This window comes from Leuresthes tenuis, unplaced genomic scaffold (genome assembly GCF_036924035.1).
Source record: "Leuresthes tenuis unplaced genomic scaffold, fLeuTen1.0.hap1 SCAF_14, whole genome shotgun sequence".
In the NCBI taxonomy this organism is placed as follows: Eukaryota; Metazoa; Chordata; class Actinopteri; order Atheriniformes; family Atherinopsidae; genus Leuresthes; species Leuresthes tenuis.
Genome location: NW_027325368.1, coordinates 23,494,437 through 23,520,707, shown reverse-complemented (window position 1 = coordinate 23,520,707; position 26,271 = coordinate 23,494,437). Strand labels below are relative to the sequence as shown.

The 26,271-nt window shown below is 41.2% G+C and overlaps 2 protein-coding genes across 2 annotated transcripts in view; both read right to left on the bottom strand.

Moving 5' to 3' along the window:
- LOC140269003 (regulator of G-protein signaling 21-like) overlaps window positions 1-18,938 on the bottom strand; it is a 281,430-nt gene extending 262,492 nt beyond the window's left edge. Inside the window, exon 1 of the mRNA XM_072364028.1 lies at window positions 18,929-18,938. The gene's annotated coding sequence lies outside the window, so the exon portion shown is untranslated. The remainder of the gene's footprint in view (window positions 1-18,928) is intronic.
- On the bottom strand, window positions 618-25,632 carry sgip1b (SH3GL interacting endocytic adaptor 1b). Its single transcript, XM_072364030.1, has 23 exons — window positions 25,233-25,632; window positions 15,674-15,737; window positions 15,336-15,381; window positions 14,964-15,020; window positions 14,595-14,652; window positions 13,907-14,082; window positions 13,763-13,774; window positions 13,206-13,217; window positions 12,759-12,783; window positions 12,537-12,600; window positions 11,668-11,738; window positions 11,493-11,567; window positions 11,343-11,411; window positions 10,473-11,231; window positions 8,237-8,358; window positions 7,896-8,046; window positions 7,254-7,365; window positions 6,828-6,983; window positions 6,570-6,702; window positions 6,262-6,467; window positions 4,724-4,788; window positions 4,460-4,624; window positions 618-4,332 (listed from the first exon to the last, which is right to left on the bottom strand). The coding sequence occupies exons 1-23, from the start codon at window positions 25,240-25,242 to the stop codon at window positions 4,310-4,312; spliced, it is 2,631 nt and encodes an 876-aa protein (XP_072220131.1). The 5' UTR covers window positions 25,243-25,632; the 3' UTR covers window positions 618-4,309.
- Between the last annotated feature and the right edge of the window lie 639 nt (window positions 25,633-26,271).

The window sequence follows — 26,271 nt, the reverse complement described above, 5'->3', positions numbered from 1 at the left end:
GAGTGTGATGGAAATGAACTAAACCAAAAAACTGTAGACATCCAACATCTCGAGTCTTCATATCAGTCTTGAAGTTGTCATTTGTATCGTCACATCATGCCTAATCACTCCATCTGCTGACAATGACAGTGAGATATGTCTGACAACACCTGAAGAAACGAGGGAAGATTAAAAATAATAATAATAATAAATTGAGATTTAGTTTATTGTTGACCTTTGAAGCAGCAGTTGGGAAGCAATCTCCCCAGAAGATCTGTAGACTATCTTCATCAGAGATTTCAGTCCTATTCCATGAGGAACAGTGGGTGCCTCCTTTTCTCTGAGCACCTCAACTACTTCTCATCATATTGAATTTTAATCTTCATTATTTAAGCCAACCATGCTTGTAAATAATAGACAAAGCAGTCCTTACGATGCAATTGTTGCTCCTAATGTTGTGTCCCCATACCTCAACGTCATTTTACATATGTGCCAAGTGTACATCCAAATCTATATTTGAAGAAATGAGAGAGATACATATACCTCATATTTTCTTTTCTTTATTACCAAGTAAAACAGATATTACATTATATAGATTTTTTTTCATATATTTACTTTCAAAATCTTTGGATGACAAATTTACAGGAGATGTTTGCATATTCTGATTCTAATGCGGTGAGATATTACAACCAAAATGTTGTAGAAAAAAAAAACTTACAGTAAACATCAGATATTTGAATATCAGTGAATGTTCAAAATAAGGCAATAACATGTATAAGCATTGCTAAGGGTGTGTGTGTGGGGGGGGGGGTAAAGTGAATTGCGCTTCCTCAGCTGAAAGAACGATGCTTCTTTTCCTAAAGACCTAAATGAAATCATGAGCTTGCGCCCAAACTGTGAGTCAGTGCATGAAAACATCCATTAAACGTGATGTTCAAACATATTAAATCTAGCATGAAGCAGTGAGCTGTTTTGTGGTTAAAACTGAGGGGTGTGTTTCGTGTGCGAGTCAAACACAGAACAATGTAAAACACCAATAACATTGCATGGAATAGGTATATCAATGACATGCCAAATTTGTTGACAATGAGTATCTGAAGGTGCAACAACAGCAGAACAGTGAGTGGCGGCTTAAGTGAAGGTAAAAAGCCTCCAGTCACGTCATAGCACACTTACACAACATACGATTCGTGACCTTATCGAAATGGACAAACTGGTTGATGAAACTAGTGATGTACAAATGCAGTTTTCACCATTTGGATTCAATTTAATCAACAGTAACACTTTTTTTTGTACAAGAAACCTGCATGTAAAGCACTAGATGAAGAGAGCGTAGTGTGCTGTCACGTAGAACCAAATGCATCATGAGCGCTGACATCAACAAACCAAGAGACAATCACAGACACATCCATATGCCCAGAGAAATATTTGAAACATAGCTTTTTTTTATGTACACTTTTTACACTTAAGTCTTTAAATATTGCTATTAGAAAATGATAAAACATTTATTTCACACGGTGGAAAAGGAAGAAACTAAAGCAGAGACTTGAATAGTGTTGTCGTCATCATAGAGATTTTTTTCATAACTCTGCAATGTCCCCAATACTTCTACTCAAGACCTCTATCAGGATCACGGCCAAAGAAATTTTGGCAGAAATTTAAGCAGCATCAAAGGCAACTCCAACAATCATCAGCCCCCGTTTCTTTTCTCTGGAAACTTAAAGGTCCTTTTTCAACAGCATATGGCACTCACACATCCATCTCTGGATCTGTCTCACATATTTAGGGCCTTTCAAATATACAATAACCCAAACAGTTCCAGTGAAAGTAGCAGCTTCGGTTTTTCACTTTACTCAGCTTCTTCTAATGCAATTGTACAGATAAAACACCAGCACAAATACCATTTAAGCCCGGAAATATGAAATATTTAAGGTGCAAACCTCATTTCCAGAAAGGTTCATTAGTTTGAATCTATGTTTAACAGATACAAGACCAATTCAATTATTTCCATTGTCTTTACTGACCAACTTCACTGTCTTTAGAAAATATTAACAAATTTAAAGTTTGATGCAAGCAACACACCCGAAAGCAATTGGGAAGGAGGCAAAGAAAGGCAAAGAAAAGTTTATAGAATATTCACATAATGGCGTTCTGGAAGATTCTACACTCAGCAGACAAGTGAGGGTGTCAGAATCGGGTATAAAAGGAGCAGTAATTCAACGCTCGAGTCTTTTTAGGCAAGAAAGTGTTGTGGCTCACCACTTTGTGCCGAATTCAGTCAGAGAATCATCCATAAATTTGAACATTTTTCTGTATGCCATATCACAGACAACTTTGTTTTTTTACATGTACTGATCATAATACTGTGAAAGTCTCCAGTAATCACACAATGGTATGGATGGAAACCATTGTTGGATGCATGTGACATTCAATCAGAAACCATCCTGCCACCATGAACTGTACAGTCACATGGGCTCGGGAGTACCTTTAATAAACCCTTTTCTGCCCAAGCATTCAGTATCGAACCCGAAACTGTGTTAAACCAGGGGGAAGCCCGATATCAACTCTGCACAGAACTGTTGCAGAGTTCTCTGGACACAAGCTCATCTCAGATGGAAGGAAAAAAACAGCCTGCATGTGTTCTGTGGTCAGATAAGTCCACGAATCAGCTGCTTTTGGCGTTAAACTGATGTTCGCTTCTACATACCAAAGATGAGAACGACATACTTACATTGATGCAGAGGCACGTGTTACAATTTTTGAGAAACTTATGCTACCATCAAGGCAAAATCTTTTCCCAGGAGTTTCTTGGTTATTTCAGCAGAACAATGCAAAAGCTCATTCTGCATGACCTTCCACAGCAGGGCTTGATGCACAAAGAACTGGTGTGATTACTCATGAGAAACTGGGACAATTAGCGTTCCAAGTTCCCAAACAACCGAAATGTGTAATTAAAAGGAAGGGTTATATAACCCAACGGTAAACATGCCTCCATCAACTATTTAGTATGTTGGCGATTTCAAATTTGAAACTTGTCTGAAGTTGGTCAGTGAACACAGTGAAATCATTTCTTTGGATTTTTTTGGGAACAGGGCTTTGTATCTAAACATTGCAGTTGTGGATAGTACTAATATCATGCTTTTGCTCTTCAGTAGGTCAGACTGCTTTAACTGATTTGGTGCCAGCACTGGCTCCCTGCTGACATGATCGATTAATGGCAAAATGCTATTTGTAGTGGTAGTGTTAAAGGCTGCATGGGTTAGTATGTCATTATATATCTGTGCCAATCCTGAGCACAGAGAAGTTCAATATATTATTATTATTGTTTCTTAACCTGTTTAAAACAGTTTACATATTTTTTTAGAGCCACTTGGGGTAAGATATAGGGAACTTTTATCACTTTTCAGGGGATTTATTACCTTGTTAGAAAACATTTTACTAAATCAAGGCAAATATGAACAAGTGATTACACATTTATTCAGTACTGAATGTATTTTTGATGACTTAGATTATATTGTCCCTTTTGTGACGATAATTCATCTACAAAATGTAATTAATATGCTCTCTGATAATGATTGTGACCTATTATCACAAAGTCCAAGCCTGCGTTCAGGATCAAAGCCCCCAAAAATACTCCATATCGAAAGCACCTCGAGATTCAAAGTGCTGATGTTTTTCAGGTAATTTTGAACTGATCAGTCACTTTTTCAGGTGATATTTTCAAAGCTGCCTAAACAGAAGAAAAAAGTACTGCTTGGACAGCAACAAAGATACTCACCCACAGTGGAATTCTAATTTGAGGAATCAGATATTACCATGTTACCAACAAGTTATTGGTGTACAGCAACGAATCAACACTTTTTACCACATTTTCCATTCTTCTCCACCTGCTTTAGGATTGTTCCAGTATCATCTGATCTCTTCACATTATCGCTGACAGTGCATTTGCAGTGACAACCAGTTAGACAAAATAAACTCAGGTAAATAAGACTGGATCACTTTATGAAATCAACAATTATTTTTTACAGTGAACAAGAACAAAGAATCAAGGTCTCCCAATATCTTAGTCCACACAAGCTCTTATGTGTCCCAAGTGCTCAAAACTAATGATTTGTTTTTACTTGCATAAACTCGGCAGCAGTCAGTCTACTTATTATGGTGTTATAAAGTCAAATATTATTTCTGTGTTATTATCTGTTCTTCTATTAATTCTCAACCGTCACTTCAAATGGACGCTAAAGACAAATTCTTAACTGGGAATATGGGATGGATTCAAAGTCTTCACAGTCCAGAGCCACCGATTTCTTGGTTCTGTTCGCAAACGAGTCCCCTAGTTGTCTGCCAAATATTTCCCTGTGAAACAAGACAAAATGTGTCAGACAGAGGAGATGTTCTCTGTGCATTCAGATTTCTGAACCAAAGATGAGTTTTGTTTAAAAGGGAGGACAGTCCGCTCTCCACCTCTGACACTCAAACTGACCTGCAGCGAATCTCTTCTTCACCAGCGATAGCCGGTAGCCAGTCCCGACCAGCTGGATGTCGCACCCTGACAGATTGCTTCCCTCGCTGGCAAACTGGACAGCCAGCTGAGAGGGTTTACAGGGACCCTCTGTCATCTGGAACCGGCCCAGCAGAGCCCCTACTCCTGCACAACACAAATATGACATATTTTGAGTTTGTACAATGAGGTAATAAGTGTAACAACGGAAAAAGAAACATTCTGAACACGACACAGAACACTTGCCTCCGTTTTCAGACCTATGAGACAGGCTTGGGATTTTCCACTGTATTGTTTGTTGCTCTGGATTCCTTTATGACAAAAAAAAAGAAAGAAAATAAACCCATGTTACATTAGACACGTTGCCGTCTGTTATGTAGTAATGTAAATAAATAGCAAAGCAGTTTGACCATGTCCATGCTAATACAGAGGAACTTGAAAATAAAGTTCACATACACACATTTTTTGGTCCACGGTGATATTGTTGGGTTTTTCTAGTGCATTCAGAAACTCAAGAACAAAATAGGCATGTTCTTATTTTTTAATTTACACTTTACAAGTCAATTTTCTGTCTTTGAAGTCCGCCATGAAAAATAATGCAGTGTTCTCATATGTGCCAGTATCTGCCATTATCAGTAAAAGTCATTTACTGGGATGTAATCATCAATGTTGATGACTCATCCCACACTTATGGATATATACTCATTTTGCATCCAGTGAAACGTTTTTGTGTGGAATTGTGGGCAATGTGTCCTCAGCCCAGTGAAGTCTGGAAGTTTGGTCGCACAGTCACAAAAATGTTCTCCTGCCGCCTTTTCCTCAATGCTTTTCCTTGATTTTGTTGAAGAAAAGTTATGAGGTTATGGTGGGAGGAATTTGTAAGGACTTAGGAACAGACCATACAGATGTTCCAAATATTCCACACAGAAAACAAACGTACATTTTCACCCTCCCATCCTCGTGTTTCTACCACAGAGTGGGACAGAGCTGAGAAGGCAAAGCACCCACCTGAGCTGCGGTGGTACAGCGAGCACCCAAATGAGAGATTGCTCCAGTTGCGACAAGAAATCACAGCAATAAAATGGTAATCTTTTATCTTTTCACAGTAGTTATGCTTTAAGACAAAAATAGAAACACCCAAAACGTCATAAAAATGTGTGACATGGACAGATTTAGAGTTAATACAGCTGTAGCGCACTTCCTGGTTTAGAGACTATTTCGGACAACTGAGGCAGCAACAGTTGTCTTAACTGTTATAACGACCAGAAACTGCCCAACAGAGATCCCAACATAAAAAAAAAAGTCAGCTTACACAGCCCCAGCCTATATATTGCAGCTTGCGTACGTATGAAGCTAATTTCTGAGGATGTGTACAACCACTGCACCAAACGAACGCAGGTTACGCGAGGCAGCCATGATGAACACATGCATGCGTAGTTAACAGCAACTGCATTTGAAGCTTTAGGCTCTTTGCATGCCACGACTCAACAGACTGGACTTATTAGCCAAATCTACCTTTAACCTCAGATTTCAGTGAAAAGGCAACAGAGCCTGGGCTGAAATATTTTTTTTCCCTGGCAAAAAGGTTCTGGGTGTTGTTTTTTAGAATACAGTTTTAGATACCTTCAGGAATGGACCCTGGAATGGGCTTTATTGAGCCTATAAGCGACAAAGGAAGCACAATGCAGGTTCCTAAATCCCCATAATCTTCAGCAAGCGCCTAAAACTGTTTCATCCATGAATGCCTTTTATGACCACCATTACTCAATGTAAGAAATTCCTACCAGGTGGCAGGGGGGATCATGGTCTGCGGTTTGGCTATGCCTCCATCCACAGGAACCAAGAACTGGATATTGTGAAGGGGCACCGGCGCAGCCATGGCCTCCATGTTGTATTTGTAATCTATTCTAAGGTCTGTGGTGGTGGTGGTGTCACCTCGCCAACTCACTGCCAAGTTCAGAGGAGTGGACTGAATCCCCTCTGCTGACACCTAAAGAGAAAAGACCATGGTTACAGTCACAAGCATGCATCTTTTCAACAGCTGGATGAACTATAAGTGAACATCTGGACAAACAGACACATTATTTCATACCTGATATTTGATCATATCCACGTTGTAGTATGTCGCCTGAGGCTTCTGTTCAGCTACTTTCTTCAGATGGCTCATCAGGTTTGGCATATTTACCCAGAACTCCTTGGTGTCTACACCATCTGTTAATAAATCACTGTGAGATGACAGGAACAAGTTTAATTCAGGCAACTTCACCATCAAGAAATACCATGAACAATAGGAGGGTAAAACTGAAAAAGGACTGTCGGCTCCAGTATACGTTTGTCATGTTAACCCTACCAGCACAGCAGCTGCGGGTTGGGGAGGACCTGCTCCAGTCGGCTGAAGTTGCTGATGCTAAAGGTAAGGATGGGTTGCGTTGGGTGACTAGCAAAATGCCTGGTTATACCCGCAGGGAAAGACAGCACCATCTCTCCTGTGATCTTCACCACACATCTGCGGTAGAGAAAGAGAATTCTGATTGAGCAAAAACACTCAGCTCCAGGTGCCCTTTAACATCATAACATAACATGTTAAGGGTTGTATTCACCAAATTAGTTTCTGGGCTTGTAGATAGCTTCTCAGTCTACCCTAAATTTCTCACGAGCAATGATACAAGAGCTCAAACACTACTTAAAATGGAAAAGAACCTCTTTTCCAGGAACTTTGAGGTTTTGTTTCAATACATTCTCACAGGATGACTGTGCATTGGAAATGTGTGCCTACTTGCTGGGGTCAGCGCCTTTGAAGTAGGCATTAATGGTTTCTGTGAAGGCAGCTGCAACTGGCAAGGTGTCCTGGTGCCCCATGGTGAGCGGACTGGGTCCTCTGGAGCATCCTTAAAAACACATTAAACAAGACAAGCTCTCAAAACATTCTCTGTACTTACAGTGTCGTTTCTTTTACATTAAGTTTAATTAAGTTACACCTAATTTAAAAAAAAACAGCAAGTCGTGGTTTACACACAAAGCAAAGGACAGTGAGAAAAAGAAAACCAAACAGACTGAACAGTATTAAGACTGAACCATTAATTATGATTCTGGGTTCTGTGTGAGTACAACATCGGATGGGTAGCAGTACTTTTGTAAACACAACATGTAAAAAACAGGGCAGGTGACTTCAGATCATGCTTTAATGGCACTACAGAAGCAACTCACCTTCAAAAGCTAAATAAAACCTGCCGTGGTCAAACCATACCAGAGGCTGCGAGGCCTCTGAGCGAGCAGAGACACGATGAGGAGAGAATCATGGAGAGGGACAAGACGGTGAGGCAAGGACACGATGACGAGTAACAGACAACACATGGACTGAAACTGTGATGTGCGGCTTAAGAATGAAGAAGAGTGAGCCGACATGCAGGTTGTGTACCTGTGGTGGGCATGTTAAGGTCTCTCCCCAAGGTTGGAGTGGATGCTGCGCTGTATGAGGTAATGGAGGAGATGGAGGAAGAGCTCTCTGCGCGTGCCAAGGGGGCAAAAGGAGGGGGGCTCCCCGAAACAGGTGGACTGAATGGCCGACTCTGCAGATGGAAACACAAGACGTACTTTGATTAAAGTGAAAATGCAGCCCACTTTGCAGCAAGACTAAATCAAGTAACCAGTTTTTTTTTACTTATTTCATGTAGATATCAGAACAAAGACAGAACACAGAGGAGCAAAAGATGTCAGACAGATTCGGAAACAAGGAAGGACTTTTTACATGGAACCTACCAGGTCTGTGATTGGTTTCCCCGGGGGCAGCTTTGGTCGTGAAGATGGACGAGGAGGAGGAGGAGGGGGGACTGGGCTGCCTCGTGACTGAGGCGTGGCAGGACGAGCTGGAGACGAGGGGCCTGTGGCACATAACAGTGTGTGGTTAACACTGTCCTCAGATCACACTGGGAGAGCTATTTATTCAATGTTAGCCACCACATTCTAACCATTCAGCCATGCTGTGTTTGAAAGAAACACAGCATGTGGCACTATTACCCTTTGGAATTCTCTGTTCATATAAAGTGGAATGTGAATTAATACTGGCCTGATGTGTCAGGTCACTGGCATTAGTCAGGTCCAAAAACATTTCCTCTGGATTAAGATGATGACTTTGACATAATTCCAAAACATTAGTCATCATTTTTTGCCATTGTTCAGAAGAATAGCTTTAGGAGTATTTTGATGTCATGTTGCTTGACCCATTTTGTCTTTGGAATCAGTTCAAAGACAGATTGCTCTCCTAATTTCCTCAAGAATTTGCTGATACGTATCTGAGTTTGTAGTATGTGATGGAAAGCCACCCTGACCATGCATCAAAACAGGCCCAAACGCTGATATGGGTGCTGTTATGTGGCTACTTGCGGCTATAGGAGAGCTAACGGAGGGATTTCTACACAGGCACTCTACTGGGACCACTTCATCCACACGCCCCCCTGGAGCACAGCTTATTTACTCCTTGCTCTGTGACAGTCGACTAACTTCACATGGAGTTTGCTGCTGCTAGTTTTGTGCAACAAGGCAGGATATTTATCAAATTTTGACAATGTGAACGACGACTTTCAGTAAGATGGACGTTCTTACTGGAGTGAATGAGCTGTACTGCAGCCATGCGTGTAGATGAAGTCGTCCCAGTAGAGGTGTGTGTAAAATTCCCTCCATTAGCTCTCCTATAGCTGCAAGTAGCCACATAAAAGTAGCTATGTGCTAACAGAGCAATAGTACGCGTTCGTTCATTCATTCAGCTTAAAGTATTGGTGAAATAAAGACAGATAATGCCTCATTTAGAGGCTGCATCGTCTTTGCCCTGTTCAGTCCGTTATGTGGATCACGAGTTATCTAACTATCTTCTGAAGGAATTTTGCCAAACTGTTCTCTGTGAGTAGATAAACGTATTTCATCCCAGAAATAAGGTCTAGGTTTAAAAAGTACCGGAATTCCCCTTTAAAGTGTGTGTGTATGTGTGTGTGTGTGTGGGGGGTGGGGGGTGGGGGGGGGGGGTGCAAAGGCCCTGTCACCTCTTCTATTAAGCCTAATTTTAAACCTATCCAGGAGCAGCTGGATTATCTCAGCTTTCTGGCTGGAGTGTAGAGATACAGCAGTTCAAAGACATAAGGTGGTGCTGGTTCACTGAAGGAGTGTTCCTCATAAGGTGGACACGTTAGCCAAAGACAGAGGAGCTTTTAGATGCTTAGCAATCATCCCGGGCCTATAATCTGTTTTCCTCTTGGAGTGATTCTTATTGGTCGACCCTTGCTGGGAAAGACTTAAAAAGACTCTTGAGGATTTCTAACCTTATCCAACCCAACAAGCATTAACTCAACTTTGTTTGGAACACCGTACATTCCCAGAGCATGTGCTGTTAACACGACACTGTTCTTTATATATAAAAGAGCACCCACTCCCACCTCATTTTATGACTCCACTAATTGGTAAATGGACTTGTACTTGTATAGCACTTTTTTGTCTAATAATCTAGTAATAATTTCTAGTAATAATTTTTTGTCTAATTTTTTGTGATTGAATAAGGTTCTCTTGATCTATACGGAGGACTGTTGCGAGCATCTGTTGATGTTTTAGGCCATATCTATGCAGGAATACAGACATTTCCAAAAGTTTCCATTGAACAATTATAACTCTAGATGTCAGTAAAAGCCACATTTACTCAAAGTTATCAAAACAGACATTAGTTTCTTCAAACTACATCATATGTTCCTCTGAGCTACACAGGTGACAAAAAGCTAAGTAATATAGCTATAATTTAGCTATAATTTTGGCTTTTTAGCCACTTCAGAATGTTTTAGAATGAATGACCTTGAGTTATATTTAAATGCGGTAGCGAAAGTTGATCGTTAATTGTAACAAATGAAATTCAATCCCATCATCCTCCCTGTTTTGCACTTCTGAATCTCTGAGTTCTTTCCATGCTACTGTTGACAGCATCGTGCTCAACAGTGGCAAAAGAAATGGTACTCACTGCTGCCTGAGTAGGGCCCTGGGGAAGACATAATAGACCTGTAGGTGGTTGGAGGAAGAGGAGGAGGCGTGCCCCTGAAGCTGGGCGTCAGCTCTCTGGGAGAGCCTGTGATGTCTGGCAAATCATCTCTCTGGTATGCACCCTCTGGAGTCCTCTTTCCCCCGACTCCATAATGAACCAGGGGCGATGTGACTCCTGCCCGGGGGGATCTCCTCTCAGCTGGCAGCGGGGGAACGGGGCTGATGGGTACAGGGGATGAAGCGTACACTGCAAACTGCAGAATCTCCTCATCAATTGCTTCCTCTTCAGGGCATACAGGGGGTGAATTAGAGGGAGAGAAATCAGGGGGCAGAGGAGGGGCTGGCTCATCTGGAGGAGGAGGTCCAAGCACAATAGAGGGGGGTGAGTCTAGTGACGTGAAAGGAGGAGACCCAGGAGAAAATGGTGGAGGTGACGGTGGCGGTTCATCTGGTGGTGGTCCTGGAGAGAGGCAAGGGGTGGAGGGGGTGGATGATGGCGTGTCTGGAGGAGGAGAGTCCGGTGGTGGTGGAGGGGCGGGTTCGTCAGGCGGAGGAGGTCTGTCATTTGTGAACATAACCCATCTGGGAGATGCAGTGCCCTCACTCGTCCGGGGGCTGTCAACAGAGCCAAACACGTCATCCAAGTCAGGGGCCGGGGAGCCTCGGTAAGACGCCGGGGAGAGAACGTTCAGGTAGATGGGGGCAGAACTGCGAGCTGCCCTTCCACTGGGTAGGTCAACTGCAAAAAAAGGGAGTTGGAGTTGGAGCATGGACATCAGAGCTGTCTTTTACTTCAACTGTGTGGTTGACATATGATGACTTATGATGACATCTTCAGACACAAACTTACCTGCCGAGTCGGAAGGATAGCCATAATGACTTCTTGATGGAATGTTTTTTGGAGGAAGAGGAGGGGGAGCTGCAACAAGGGGGTAAAAGTTCAGGAGTACTGAAAATATACACAACTGTTGCATTTACAGGTGCAACAAAGAATAAGTACCTCCTGTCGGGAAACTTCTGCTCAGATGTGATTCTGACCGGGGTCTCGATTCTCCCCACACATCGCTAGGGACCACTGTCATTTAACAAATCAAGAAAAAGAACCAATCAGCGCCATCCGGTAAAGTCAGAGTATTCTTATATGTGAAGATGTTTCTCATCAGTAGATGACAAACCATCATATCGGGCATATCTGTGCTCTGGAGGCAGCCCAAATAGGGGAGGAACATTCTGCGACACCGAGTCACTGTCAGAGGAGACATCCAGTGATTATAAACTGTGTAAGCTTCATGATAGACACATCTGAGGCAGTCTTAGGACCTGTTCAGACCTGGTATTATGTGTCTGGGGTGATCTGATGCCAGTGGACACCTGTTTGTTCGCATCTGGCATTAAAATGCATGTCCACATGCATCCACAGTGATCAATGTGATCAGATATCAGTTACTCGCTCTGTATACAAATCAACATGTGGCCCATTCTCTACAGTTTTTGTTCTGAACCAGTCTCTAAAGGAAAAACTGAAAAACAGCTAAATATATACACTGCATGCAATACAGCCATGGACTGGCTGCACCTTGAAACCCATAGCAAAACATCCCGTCCTCGCTCGGACACATCTAACTGTGCTGTGTTATGTCACATGAAAACACGAGTTTTACGGGGCATGCATTTGCACATCTTAGCTCCCAACACTTGGATCAAGGCTCTGGTACTGCACTCACAGCTGCTTTGTTCACTGCGGCTTCAGAAATTTACATAAAGGATGGGCAGGAGTTTTTCTGTGTTTGATACAAGCCGAACGTTTGGAACGTCTGCTTTTTACAGAATTTTCTCCAGAGACCAGAAGAATAAGAAAGTATCCAGATGGAAGCTTTGCTGCTTTCATTTAGTCTGGTCAGATGAATCCGTCGAAGTGTCCCCGACCACCTCTGAATGTGTCATGAGCGTGTTTACACCTGTGTTTATATGTTAGTACCAGGTCTGAACAGAGCCTTAGTAAAAGTATTCACTTTGTCAGTGGATAGGTGAAAGATTGGCAGACCTTGATGTCTCAGGGGCAGGAGTTGGTGTCGGGGTGGACCGTCTGGGTCTGGCAATCTCCTCACCTGTAAGAAACAGAAAAAAATGTTGACCAGTGGTGAACATGGTGCACATTTTATCTGCGAAAAATGAGTTAGCATGTCCTCATTTAGATCTAAATACTGCTGTGCAATGGAAAAACAGGAAAGGTTTTATAAAGCTTTTTTCAAGTAGATGTACTTACAGGACAGATTTCTTTTCATTTGCCCCTGCAAAAAAAAAAAAAAAGAATGTAAACAAAAGATTAATTGATTGATTTAAATAATATTTTTTGACTTCATCGCAAATCCTTGACAGAAATTGTAAATGTAAAGAATTCCTAGAGCAATTTCTATTTCTAAAGTATGACAGAGCATTTCATTGATACAGTTTCTAGAAAATAAATCTCTTTCAGCAACTTGATTTGCATTGAAAAATGTATAATCTTTGCCACCATATTGTCTTTTATGCACTTTTTCAAGAAACTTAATTCTAATTCTCCATACTAAATCACATTGGACAAAGATGGATTTATTATGTTGCTGCGTAGCCTTTAACTTTTCTGCACTGCACAATTTAGAACAGGTCAGCCAGCGGAGAATAGAAAGCTGTTTTTCACGCTGTCAGCCAGCAGGTGGAGAGAGAAACTCACCGGACTGCGTCTCTGAGACCAGCAAAAAGGAAGAGAGAACAGACCTGGGTCAGAGAGTGAGTGACAAATCAGTCAAATGGACACCAACTAAAAAGACACACACCGCATCTCTTTACTTTAACCGCAAAGCTTTGATAATGCAACATGAGCCATAACACCTTGTTGAACTGTGCGGACAATGTGAGCATCACCTACAGTCAACACGCACTGGTCACTTGGCATGTAAGCTCCACTGAGACCAGATCAATAGGTGTGGAGCTGCGTTTGTGTTATGTTTACTGTGCATTATGTGCATTATGTAACAGACAGATGCTTTGCCAGAGAGGTTTAAGTAAAGCTTTAGCGAAACAGGAAAAATGAATGAACAAAAAGAAGTGTTCTTTTTTTCTTTTTCTTTAGGCCTCAAGAGAAACAAACATAAAAAACACATGCAGAAAAAAGGAGGAAATCCATAAAAGCAATCACTGAGAAGTATGACATGCATTTGCACCAACTGAGCGCATGGCATGCAATCTCTTGTTTGTTGTGATACACGTGAAAATGCGTGACAGGCTTACCGGACTTCTCCTCTACAAAAAGACAGCAGAAGAGTGAGAAGAAAAAGACAAACGCAGTAAGCGACTTAAACAGATGTTAAAGTGTGTAAGACGGGCCACTGTCAGTGTTTTGTTCCTGTCAGACCTCAGATCAGCAGCACTCACCAGAGAAGGGGAGAGTGCCAGGCCTCCCACTGAGGCTTTTAGCTCGTCCATAGATGGAGGGACACACCTGGCACTGTCTGACACCAGCGGCTTGATCTTAATCTTGAACTTTTTCTTGCTGTCCTCGTCATCCTCCGAGTCGCTGGAGGAGAAAAAGTGCTTTTCTTTTGAAGCTGGTGAACACTTGTCAAGGGGAAAGCGGAATAAGTACTATGAGCTATGCAGAAGATGGAGACTAATTCAACCATCTTCAGTAATTGAAGGCAGGCAACTGTCCCTGTCTGCTGTGTCCCAGTTTAATGCTCCACTCCTGGTTTGTGTCAGCTAAATCATCGTTCATAGAGGAAGTCTCCACTGTGAATCCAATTCAAACATGTATCTGCTGACACCAGGATGGGTGGGTGCAGTAACTTAAAAAAAATCACAGAACTGAGTGTCAGTGGTAAATAAGAAATGCAGCTTAGTAGCAACTAGACACCAATCCAAATGTACTGTGGCTCTGTCTGGCTGCACTTTTATTAATTTATTTATTTTTGCTACAGCAGGGACACACACATGCAGGAACTATTGATTTGGCCTGTTTAATGCTGAGAAGCACCCAACCAATGTGTCACTCAGCCAAACAGGTCAATAGTTTTGCAGGCGATGAGCCCCAAGACTGCTGTTTTCTTTCTCGCTGAAAGGATATTATCATCTTCATCACCGGGCCGAAGGCTGAAGCCCTCATCATCCACATCAGGAGAAGCCTGCAAGAAAAGAGATGACAGTGACAGTCATTTCTAGCCCTCCATACACTGTCAGAGAGGCACCACAAAAACTCTTTAGTGCTAGTCCTAGTAGATTAGGTTTCACAGATGTCTTGCTTGAGACGTTTAGCTTCCTGGCTGAAGCTCCTGCTGACTCACACAAACTGCAGCTATCACTCTGTTCGCACCATTTACTCAGTCTCTTTAAACCTGACAGTAGGGCAGTATTTCATGCCAGAGTTACAGCTCCTTTAAAGGCATACGAACAAAGGAGGACAAGCAAAAATGAGGCAAAGGCTTTGGATACTTACATATCTGTCCCAGTCAATTTCCCCATAGAAACCATTAGGAGCCCCATTGGCTTTTTTCTAGCATCAAAAATGAAAAAGACATCATAAAAAGAGAATAAAGTAAAGCTTGTGACACATTAACTTAGAGTTGCCATCAATATCTGTATCAAAAATCATCTAATGTCATCAGAACCAGCCGTAGCTGAAATCATATACAGGACTAACAAATAAGACCCATGCTGTAATGAAAAGAATGATCTTTGAAAAGCAAATCTATTGAAAACCATCAGCATCGTCACATTATACCACTGTACAGTAGGTTCCCTGGTTAAACAGCACCTCACTGTGTAAAATGAGAGGAAATGCTTTTAGTGAGGATTCAAATTTACGTACGCTTCCCTTCTTTCCACTTCCACTTCCCTCTTTGTCAGGTGAGCTCCTGTTGGACATATGAGGCAGATGGAAAAAGTAAGTATGCAATACTCGTGGGTCTAGATAGATAGATAGATAGATAGATAGATAGATAGATAGATAGATAGATAGATAGATAGATAGATAGATAGATAGATAGATAGATAGATAGATAGATAGATAGATAGATAGATAGATAGATAGATAGATAGATAGATAGATAGATAGATAGATAGATAGATAGATAGATAGATAGATAGATGGACTGTATATATAGCTTTAAGTCCCTGCACTATCACTGTGTGCCAGAGCCAACTCACGTTGTGTCTGTGTCCTTGTCTTTCTTTCGTAAGCCCAGGGCTTTCCTGGTACGTTTTTTCAGTCCTAAAAGGAAGGAGACAGAAAACAAGATCACGAAGAGTTTGTTTAAAACCTTAGAGCCTTTTTTTAAAGTCAGCTGACGGTTCATTAAATCCCACTTAAAAGCAAATAACACAAAAGATTTATAATGTATTAACCTGTGGATGAATATTTCCTTGTTGATACAGGGGAAATACAGCAATATCCTTATTTAAATGAATGTATTGATTTGGAGCAAACCCCGAGCCATTCGGAGAAAGCCTAAAACATAAATTGAAGTAGCGCTGAAGTAATTCCCCTAAGTGTCCACTGTTTAAGTGTATAAAATGAAGAAGAAACAAAAACTAAGATTGATTAGGGAGATTCAGCCTGTTCGCAAACTGTATGCAAGCACTCTGCAACACTGAGTGAAAGCTGAGAGCACTGCCACATAGATAAGCACGCTGAGTGGAACTTCAGCTAAAAGATGAAAAGTAAGACCAATCAAGACACATTGTAAAGACAGTATACAATTAATTAATTAAATTAAAATATCAGTTGTCAAAAACTATCAATTGACTGACAAAAATGAATACATCTTTAAAAGCTGCCTCTTTTCTTCCCTTTACTTTCATTATGTTTTTTTTTGCTTTTTGTGCATCTAAAAAACATTTTTTCTCTTCCAGACACTGCTCCCAAACAGCCTGAATCATTTTGTCTGTATTCTGCGCTTTTTTCTTCCCTCAGGTGTATACAACCCATTGTAACAAATTAGCATAATGCCCACCTAAAGGCTAGTTAGGGACACCTTCATGGACTCTACTTTCATGGAGGAGGTCCTTCACCCATTTTGACCAAAGGTTTTGTTTACAAAAACCCTTTAAAACCTGAAGGTTTCCCAGAAAACTTAAAACTCTCCACAACATTTCTCAGCATTTTAAGAAGCAAGAAACATGACATAAACTGTTTGAGGTTAAGGTCAGTGCATTTATTATATATTTCTAACTTTGCCCTTGTGTTAATCCAAAATCTTAAAAAAGTTATTTTAGTTAATCACTAAACAGAATATATTGTATAGACTGTATAAGACTTTTGACAAAGAGTGAAAGGCACGTCATTCCTGATCAGTGTCATAGCACTGGTTTTGTTTTGCTGTTTGAATCTAACTAACACTCTGAGTTCAGGTTGGTGTGGGCAGGCGTTACTCCACCTCCTGGGTGGAGTCCAGAATTCCCGCTCTTCAGCCAGACCATCTGCATCTCATCAGTCCCAAATACCTGTCAGTATATTTAGGAGCGGCTCCAGCACTCAGTCGCTGCTAGATTGTTTGTCTCCTCAGTGTGGTAATCAGGCCAGTTGCTGGACTTGCCAGGTCCTTGTGCTAATGCTTATGTTCTCTTGTATCCAGTATCTCTCACCTGTGGCTGAAGAATGGAATACTTATCTGTACGTATCTGTATAACCAAAGTGTTTCTGTCCTGCTGGTCCACTCCACCTGGAAAACCTCTCCGGAACACTTGTATCAATCTGCAGTGGAATACTTACCTGCCTGTCTCTGTCAAGCTGCTTCACCTCGCCTGGAAACCATCTCCGGAACACTTACCTTGCTGCCTTATTTGCCTGCTTACCCTCCAACAATCTCCAATCCCACAAATGAACATACCAGTGACCCCTCCCTTGGGAAAGAACCTCCAGCGCCTCAAAGAAAACTTTCCCGCGGTCTGACCTGCTCCCTCGAATCATCCTTGTGCCTACTACAGTTGCTTCAATTACCTTATTCAAGAATAAATGCTTTTAGACAATACTGTCTGCCTGGTTCTGCATTTAAGTCCACAATTCTGGCTTTGCCTAAACGGCCTCTGACAGTCAGTTCATGAATAACATGTGAAGACGCATACTTGTATGTCATTTCAATGCAGTCCTGCCATACAACTGGTAAGTTTGCGTAACAGCCCTTTGAAAGACAAGCAGGCACAGTGTCACATCCATAAAAGTGTAACAGAGGCATGTGATGGACACCTGGTTGAATGAATGTTTTTTTTACCACCCAGAAGTTGCTCGGGGACCTTTATCTGTATGCCGTGCTCATATGCCCAAAACAGACATTTGGAATTGATAGTCTTGGCCATTTACAATACAGTACTTGAAAATCAAATTCATATCGATTCATTAATCGCACTCTGCTTAAAACCCTAGTAATACTAATAATTACTAATGATGAGATGTCTGGTGCTCGATACAATCATTTGAAATGAAGCATCTCCATTTTGAAGGAAATGTTAAGGCCCTAGGTTTATTAGCAGCTGGCTAGGCAACTAAAGAACAAATTGCATTATGGGTCCTAATCAGTGAGACGATTCGGCACCTTAAGCCATCTGACCAGTCAGAACGTATATGTGTCCTTTATTAAAAGGTGTAAAAATCCGGTTGGCTGACTTTACAGTGGAGCAGATCACTGTGTGCATTTGAGCAGGACTGTTGTTTTTGTAACCCATTTACAAAGTTAGCCCGAGGAGAGCCTCATTAAACAGAGGGATAGAGGGATGATAGTAATTAATTATATTAGCTGTAAATAAGGTTGAGTTAGGATCTTTTTCAAGTCAGTTTACAGATACAAGATTTTTAGACATGGTTTTGCTGTGACTACTTTACACCACTGGCGACAAGTGGAATACTTTACATTGATGCTGACCATTTTTCTGCATTGCATAATGTCATCCATCATTCATGTGAACCAAACGCACAAGAGGTAAGAGGCATTTTTTCTTTTTTAGTGCCCAAATGTTTTTGGGAACTTCACTTATCTGGGACATAAGATACAGTTGTCAAATCACAACTTTTTAAATTCAGCTGACCCAAAAAGAAAAAGCCTGCACACTAATACTAAGCCACATGCACATTTATAAATGGTTATTCTTTTCATGACATCTTGCTTTAGTTAAATTTCAGTTAAATCAAGGTCTATTGTGGAATTTGTTCTTTCAGTCTTTCAGTTATAGCAGGTAGCATCCATGAGCAGAAAATTCGTTCATCCTTTACAGCCTTCATGAGCAGATGCTGCTTGTGGAGAAATGTGAATCTTAACGGTTTAAAGGTCCAACCTTAGAGGATCACAAGGTGTCACATTAAGCAGCAGAGTCTGTGGCTGTCTTTACATAGAAAGTGGTGTATTTAAATGGGTGAAAACAAGCCGTTTAAATCCTTTCCCATTGTCAGCTGTAGCATAATTACCGTCAGTGCTCTAAGGGCTACAAGTGGTCACTACCTCCCAAGGGATAAGCCTATAACTACAACTACATGAAAGGGTAGCTATTGCACTGTATCCTGTGGGCTGTGTTGGACCTCAGTTTTAGATAATCACTGCTCTGAGATAATTAGGCGAGTTTGTTATATCTAATGGGACCATGGATGTCAACCTCACACAGCACAGATGGCACAATTGATCAGTTGGTCTGTTTTTTGTTTGCGACCTGTTGCTCTCAGTTTCAGAGCAGAGTCAACTTACATTTCTGTTAATAGAAAAAAAAGAAAAATACTAACTCTTGTAGCCCACAACCATAGCATCCTTAGTGAAAACTAGCACGCACACCTGGTGTTGTACTCCCATTTTTGCTGTGCCAAGCTGGTGATGAAAAACACTTCTGTCAACTTTGACCAATTAAACCCTATCAAATTGTTTTTTTAATTTTTTTTTTTTTTTTACTAGTGTCAGCAAAAAGGTCCAGAACAATCAGAGCCTAAACCCATGGTGAAACTTTACCAGAAGCCTATCAGGCAGCTCTTAGATCTCTTTTATTCCAGAGAAAGCAAGATAGAGTTGACTCTTGTCTCATTCTTCTTTTGTGGGAGGCATTTTAACCAAGAACATGGGAAGAAAAATCTGGAAGTTTGCTAGAGATTCGCATGTGCTTAACATGTATGTAGAACGCACACTACATTTACATTCACAGTTAAGTCAAGCCAATGTTATAGCTTAACTAAGCCTTTTCACTGGACTTCTGTCTTTGTCCCAGTGTACAAATATGGATGGGGAACTATGTCTAACTGTACCACAGTAGGTGGCAATATTCCCCATTACAGCCTGTTAGTTCTTGGCTTTGTCCGGTTGACCTACCTACATCACCATTGAAAACAACTTAGCTGGTGGCAAATTGGTACAAAGTAGTGATCAAATCCCCTGCATGAAAGGTACTACCTCCAGCAGGGGTTCTTAGGCAAGACCCCCTTACCCTGACTGCCTGTAAGTTGCTTTGGATAAAAGCGTCTGCTAAATGCATAAACATGAACAAAAACACAAATTGGGATTTATCTCTGTTGTTACCATCCAATTCTTCTGTGTGCCTCCTTATTCTGATACTTCTGAGTCAAAGACAGAGGCAGGAATTGTGGCGCGTGCACAACGTAGTCTAGTAGGATGGAGGGGTCCCAATGTCCCAGAGACAAACTTCTTTGAAACATGTTTTTTTAGGACCCTTAAGGTGTCTACTTAAGATTTTTGCTTGATGCCCGGGTCAACTAATGTCCATAGGTTTTTTTGGCAGCCATTTTGAATTTATGTCCACACGAATGGCGAAAACACCAATAAAACACTAATTTTCATAACTCCCAAACAAGACATCATACAAAGACAAATGAACACACTTTTTCTGATGATTTTTACACCAGCAGTCAAATGGAAAAGTCACTGAGATGGTAGAACCACTCTTTATTAGAGAAAAATTAACCACACACACACACACCCTCCATTGTCCAAGTCCCAGTCCAATTCACTGTATACAAGCATGTTTAGTGCCACTATCAACCAAGTTATCTCGGGGTCTTAATCCAACTGCGAGGAACCCGATCCAGTCCAATTTCAGACCAAGGTGTATACATGAACTTAATAACACAGTCTTATTGTAATTTAGCCATTAATTTGATTCTTTACAGTGCCATGTAACCCCACTAACTGTTGACTATGTTTGAACCACGAACATTTGTTGTGATTTGGTTGTCCCATTCACTGTGGAACACTTCATTCTCATCCCCTGTGATGATGGAGGTTGTTAGGGAGGTTGATACTTCATCCATAGCCTTAGCCAAAGTTGTCTCCAGCTCCAACCCAAAATCAGATGACTCGCAGTGGCCTAGTCTCTGCAGAATGGTGGTTCGCACATAAAAGTATGTGCTTGGGAAATTTCCACTCACCATTTGTCACTGCTCTGCAGAAGTCCTGTCCTATTGAAAGCACAAGACGCTGGGTCTTCTCATATTTAGATCCAGAAGTCCTTTCACCAGTTTGTGTCCGAATTAATTAATATGTAGAAGGAATTTGACTCCTAGTGTTCTTGTCTGGGTGTGTTAGTCCAGCTTTTTAGTTAGACTAACATGTTTACATGTGTTCTACAAGTCCAATTTTAGTCTAATGCAATCATTTAATCATTTTTAAACATCATGTTATCACATTGATAGATAACATGAGCGAGGAAAATTATGTCCATAGAAGAATGGGGACTCTGATCTCTGGTATGATCATCATTCAACTGCTATATTGCCTTTTAGAAAATAGTTGTTTGTAGCTGTATTAAGGTTTCAAACATCATGTATTTAAAATTGACCAAAGTTTTAATGTTCAAGAAAAGCAGAATTTTTATACTCACGGCTCATTAAGAACACAGATCTTGCTTTGAATGTAAAAACACCGGTGAGAGGACCTCTCATGGTTCCTTCTTTTCTGTGTCAGTAGAGGTGTAAATCTCAGTAATTCTTTACACATTTACCTCACCACAACTAGTTCAGTTCTGATCCATGCTTGGAACATGCTTTCTCTCCATGCTGTACTTCAATTTTGTCTGAACTTCATCCTCCGACATGTTTGTGATTCTTTGCCAAAGCCAGGTATTGAAGCACTGTGCGAGCAGCTGGCAAACAAAGAAACACATGACCACTAAATACTGATCTTTTATACCAGAGAATTAAACTGGTTGATATAATTCCGACCTCTCTCGAATGCTGAGCCTCTTCACCCACTCAACTGGCTCTCAGCTGTGGTCAAATAATGCAAGATATAGTCATTCCTATCTCAAGATTGCCTCAAGTTTCTGCAAATTGATTTTCAAACAGCCCTAGCATTAGCTGCAACCAGGGTCTGCCTTGAAAGCAGAAAATCAGTGTAACTGCTAACACCATGCTCTAAAAATTAGATGGATGACCTTACACTGGCCTTCAGTACTATCATGAAGAACCTTAAAGTTATTTTGACCAGGATATGTCCTTTAACTCACACATAATGCAAGTCTCACCTATGTAATATTGCCAAAATTTAGAATATCCTGTCCCAGGGTCATGCAGAAAACTAGATTATGCATTTGTTAACAGCAGGGGATTGTCATTTTTTACAATTAGGATATCCAAATAGCTTCTTGAAATGTGTGAAGCTGATCCAAAATGCTGCAGTGAGAGTTCTGACGGGAAGATTATATCACCAATATTTAGCTTCACTTCACTGGCTTCCTATTGGATACAGCATAACATTTGAAATCCTTCATATCTCCATTGTATCTTCTTTTGCCATAACAGGTATCTCTGGCATAGTTTAAAAAACCCAAAACACTAAACACCTGCGAACATCTGGCTTTTGAGTGCAAGGTGAAAATGTTTAATCAGCATTTAGTCCTGCGTCATATGACTTTCCACTAGTCATGAGATTTAGTTGTTTTTTATGATGACAACACAACCTGGTTGCACAGACTAGTTTTCACTGAAGATGATGTGAATGGGGCTACAAAAGTGGGCACATCCCACTTCATCTTTACAGAAACACCCATTTCCCAACCATACAATTTCACATAGTGGCTCTGAAACTGTCAACAACAACTTGTTGGCATAAAGAGGCGAAAAACTGATCAGTTTTTAATTGTCATCAAGACAGATGGCAGTCAGACTCTGTCCCACAGCGTTAGGCTGATGTCTGCAGTCCAGTCAAAAAGAAGAAAACTGTTTTATTATCCGAGATGGTCTTGATTATCAGCGAAGCCTGTAAGTTACAGTGTAACGCCATCTTCTCATATTGTCACAGTGACATGCCTGTTCTCTCGGAGGTAATGGTATGCTGGGCTGGTACGTTATAGTCCTCAGACACTGAGGATAAACATGCTACTGCTGGCAATTGGAAAGGATTTGATCAGCTTGTTTTGGCAGTTGTACCCACATTTAAAAAGCTAATTTGGAGCACCATATAGTAAAGCTGGCACCCCATGTACAGAGGCTGGAGCTTTGACTCCCGGCCTGGGGCCCTTTGGTGCATGTTTTCCCCACTCCCTGCACACGCTTTCCTGTCTGCCTACTTTGAAATAAAGGCCACCAGCACCAAAAAAAAAAACACATTTAAGCACTACTTTTGGTGTAAAAATGGTTTGAGGTAGATAGCCAGCCTTTTCTCTACTACAGTTTTCTTCCTGTTGAAGCAACACTGGGGTTTGAATCGTAAAGCTATGGGCTTCTAAGTCATTTTGAAGTACACCAACATTTTTTACACACATTTCCGAAGCTGGAACTCCAGAAATTAATGTTTCTAATCTTGGAAAGAATGCAATTGTGATCATTTCTCCCTCCACTCTGTGCAGGTTGTAAATCAGAGTAGATTGAAACTCTTGTTGATTCCAATGATGAAACTAATTAAACATGTTAGTGTTTAAATTTATGTTAGTGGTTTCTATGATATTGGGATATACAAAAGACTAAATACAAAAACATTACAGCAACATCATGTCCATCCCTGTGATGTTTTTTGTAAGAGACTGAAACATAAGTTATAAATGTATCCCTATCTCCCCTGTATCACAGAGGAAGCCATGTACTGGATTTAACAAATATGCCACATTCAAATCCTTTAGAACTGTAAATCATGAAAAGCTGTAGCTGTATTACTGTATTACAGATAAACTTGAACATTTTACCTTTTTTGTTTGCTCTGTGTTTCTGTGAGTTTGGTTATTTCTTAAAAATATCATGGTGTATCAAAAGCATACAGGTTGTTTTTGTTAGGTCCTGTAACATTGCTCTGCTTTGACACTGTATACTGCACTATTGGTGGCCTCTGAATGTGTATTTGTCAGCCTCTTCAGCGTGACAATAAATTCAAATGTATAGCTGTGCACGTGCGTGGCTCAGACTGAGGTTTGTTTTCACAAACATCATGTTACATTCCACAACTGTAGGGGGAGCCAAAGAGCAAAGGACCTGCCAGATTATCTAGTACAGATTTTCTCGTGTTAGTTTAAAACTGTTTCCTCTGTAGTGTTGCCCACCTCCCCGTGCATGCTTGAGACAGGGGATTGAATTTAATGAAATATTCAGTGAAATCAGGTGGTTTCCTTTGTTAACCCATCAATCCATCCATATTTTCTATAATCGCTTCATCCAATTCCAGGTCGCAGGGGGGTGGGAGTCCTGCCATCAGACAAAAGGTGAGGTACACTCTGCATGGGTCTGCAGGGCCAACACAGAGACTGGACTGCTTCTAATTTGACCTGAATTGAACTTGTTTGTTTTCTTTGTAAAGGGCCTTGAGATTACTTTTGTTGTGTTTTGGAGTTATTTAAATAAATATATTGAACTGAAAGAATTCTATGGGAATTATTGAACTGACCATATGGGCCTTGAGGTATATGAAGTTCAATTAAACTTTTTACCACAAATGATGGTGTTGTCATCAAAATAGTCTAAATTACAAGCCATGCTACTGAGATGAACCTACATGCCGCCATGTGTGTTGCCCAAAAAACACTGAATGCCAGAACCTTAATCAGACTACCTAAACTGTACAAGTGAATAAATGTATAGTTACTAAAGGCTGTGATGAGTTTATGACATCTGTGTTGAGTGTGGATCTCCTTGTGCTATCATGGCAGGCTGACTGCAGGCCTTTTGCTAATAATTGCCACCTTCCATTACATTATAACAGCTCTGCATATCACATGTGTGGCAATATCAATGATTAAACTCCTCCGTCACCTTTTATAATGTACCTCACCTCTTTCAGCTGTTAGTTTTTGCTCAGCATCCTACAATTTATGTGACACAGAAACCAAATGCAGTGGTTTGAGGATCACTCATCCTACTAGCGTTTTAGAACAGCTGCTACATACAGCAGCACAGTTCTGGTTGAGTGCAGCTTGGTTGGTTCTCAGATACACATTTGTTGGAATAAAATCTAAAGACAGAACAATAATCTGAGCATGAACACACACAAAGCCATATGTAAAACTATAAGACACATACTGTCGGTTCTTCTTTTTATATCTCAAACACCTTCCAAATAACTACTCCTGACCTTCTATTAACCTGGCACACACAATGTCACATTCGCATCTGAACAGAACAGCCACATTGTTACACTGCAAATACCTCAGTTGTTCCACACACCGTGACAGATCACATCGCTGGATTCACTAGCTTTAATGCCTCAGCAGGACAGCAGGACACAAGAAGGTAGGAGGAGGACACATAGTAATAAGACATGGAAAATAAAAGGGGAGAAGAAGTGCACAGATCATTTACCTTGCATCATGATTGCAGATTTTCATCCTACATTGCCCTCTGATCTGCAGGCCAATAGAAATGGAAAGATCCAGCCGGTCAAAAGATGCCTGGGCAGGGCATGGCTAATTCTGCACAGCTCCCCAGCGAAGCACGATGTTGATTTCCTCCACCCCCGAGGCCCCAACTTCCAGATACCCGCACAGGGAGGCTGGGTGGGGAGAGAGCCGAAAGGCAACACAAGTGGTGGAGGACACGGCGAGAAGAGACACTGAATGAATATGCTGCAAATCGGGGGAAGGGGGTCCTCTCTGTGACGCTAGGCCCCAGACGCCTGAGCAGCACCGACACACGCCATCTCTGAGAAGGGAGATGCTGAGGAAAGGCAGAGGAGAGGGGGAAAAAACGAGCGCTACAGAGATATAGAGAGGCAGAGAAAGACTTGGAGAGACAGCAGAGGAGGGAGGGAGTGGGAGGCGTGCTGATGTCACATCTGCACTAAACCAATCCCTGCAGCCATGGTCACATGGCTGCTGTCCCCTGATGCCTTAGCACCTCTCGCCCTGCCTTGAGCAGACAGTCAACTGCATGCATAAAGTACAAGATCTCAGACAGTACAATGAGCTTTGTGGCATTTTGCCTTTACATCAGTGCACCTCAGTACTTTTTGTTGAATTGCTTCATTAGAAATGAACAATATAATTACAGTTTGTAAGGGACAAACCCATATAATAACTGGCTCTAGAGAGTGAAGACAAAAGAGTGTCCTTAGGTACTTTGTGGATATTATGAATAGACTTTTGAATCAAACAAGAGAGGAAAGAGTATTCTGTCATTGTTGGTCAGTTACTGAACCATATGACATCTTATATATATGATGTCTTTCAATGCGAGACACATAAAAGCCCTTATAAAAGGGACTTGGGTAACAGGAGTTAGGCAAAACATGCTGTGTGCAGGAATAAGACTGTGCTATACTTTAATATTCTACAATTAAAAACATCCCAGTGGAGGAGCTGTTCAGCCTTCACTCGTGTAGTGTTAGAGTGGAGACTGAACA

Excerpts from the sequence above, each read along its gene's own strand:
- sgip1b (XM_072364030.1), bottom strand. Across the intron at positions 6,703-6,827 it reads AACCCGCAGCTGCTGTGCTG|TGATTTATTAACAGATGGTG; the intron begins GTAGGGTTAACA and ends GTCATCTCACAG. Across the intron at positions 6,468-6,569 it reads TGGATATGATCAAATATCAG|GTGTCAGCAGAGGGGATTCA; the intron begins GTATGAAATAAT and ends TTTTCTCTTTAG.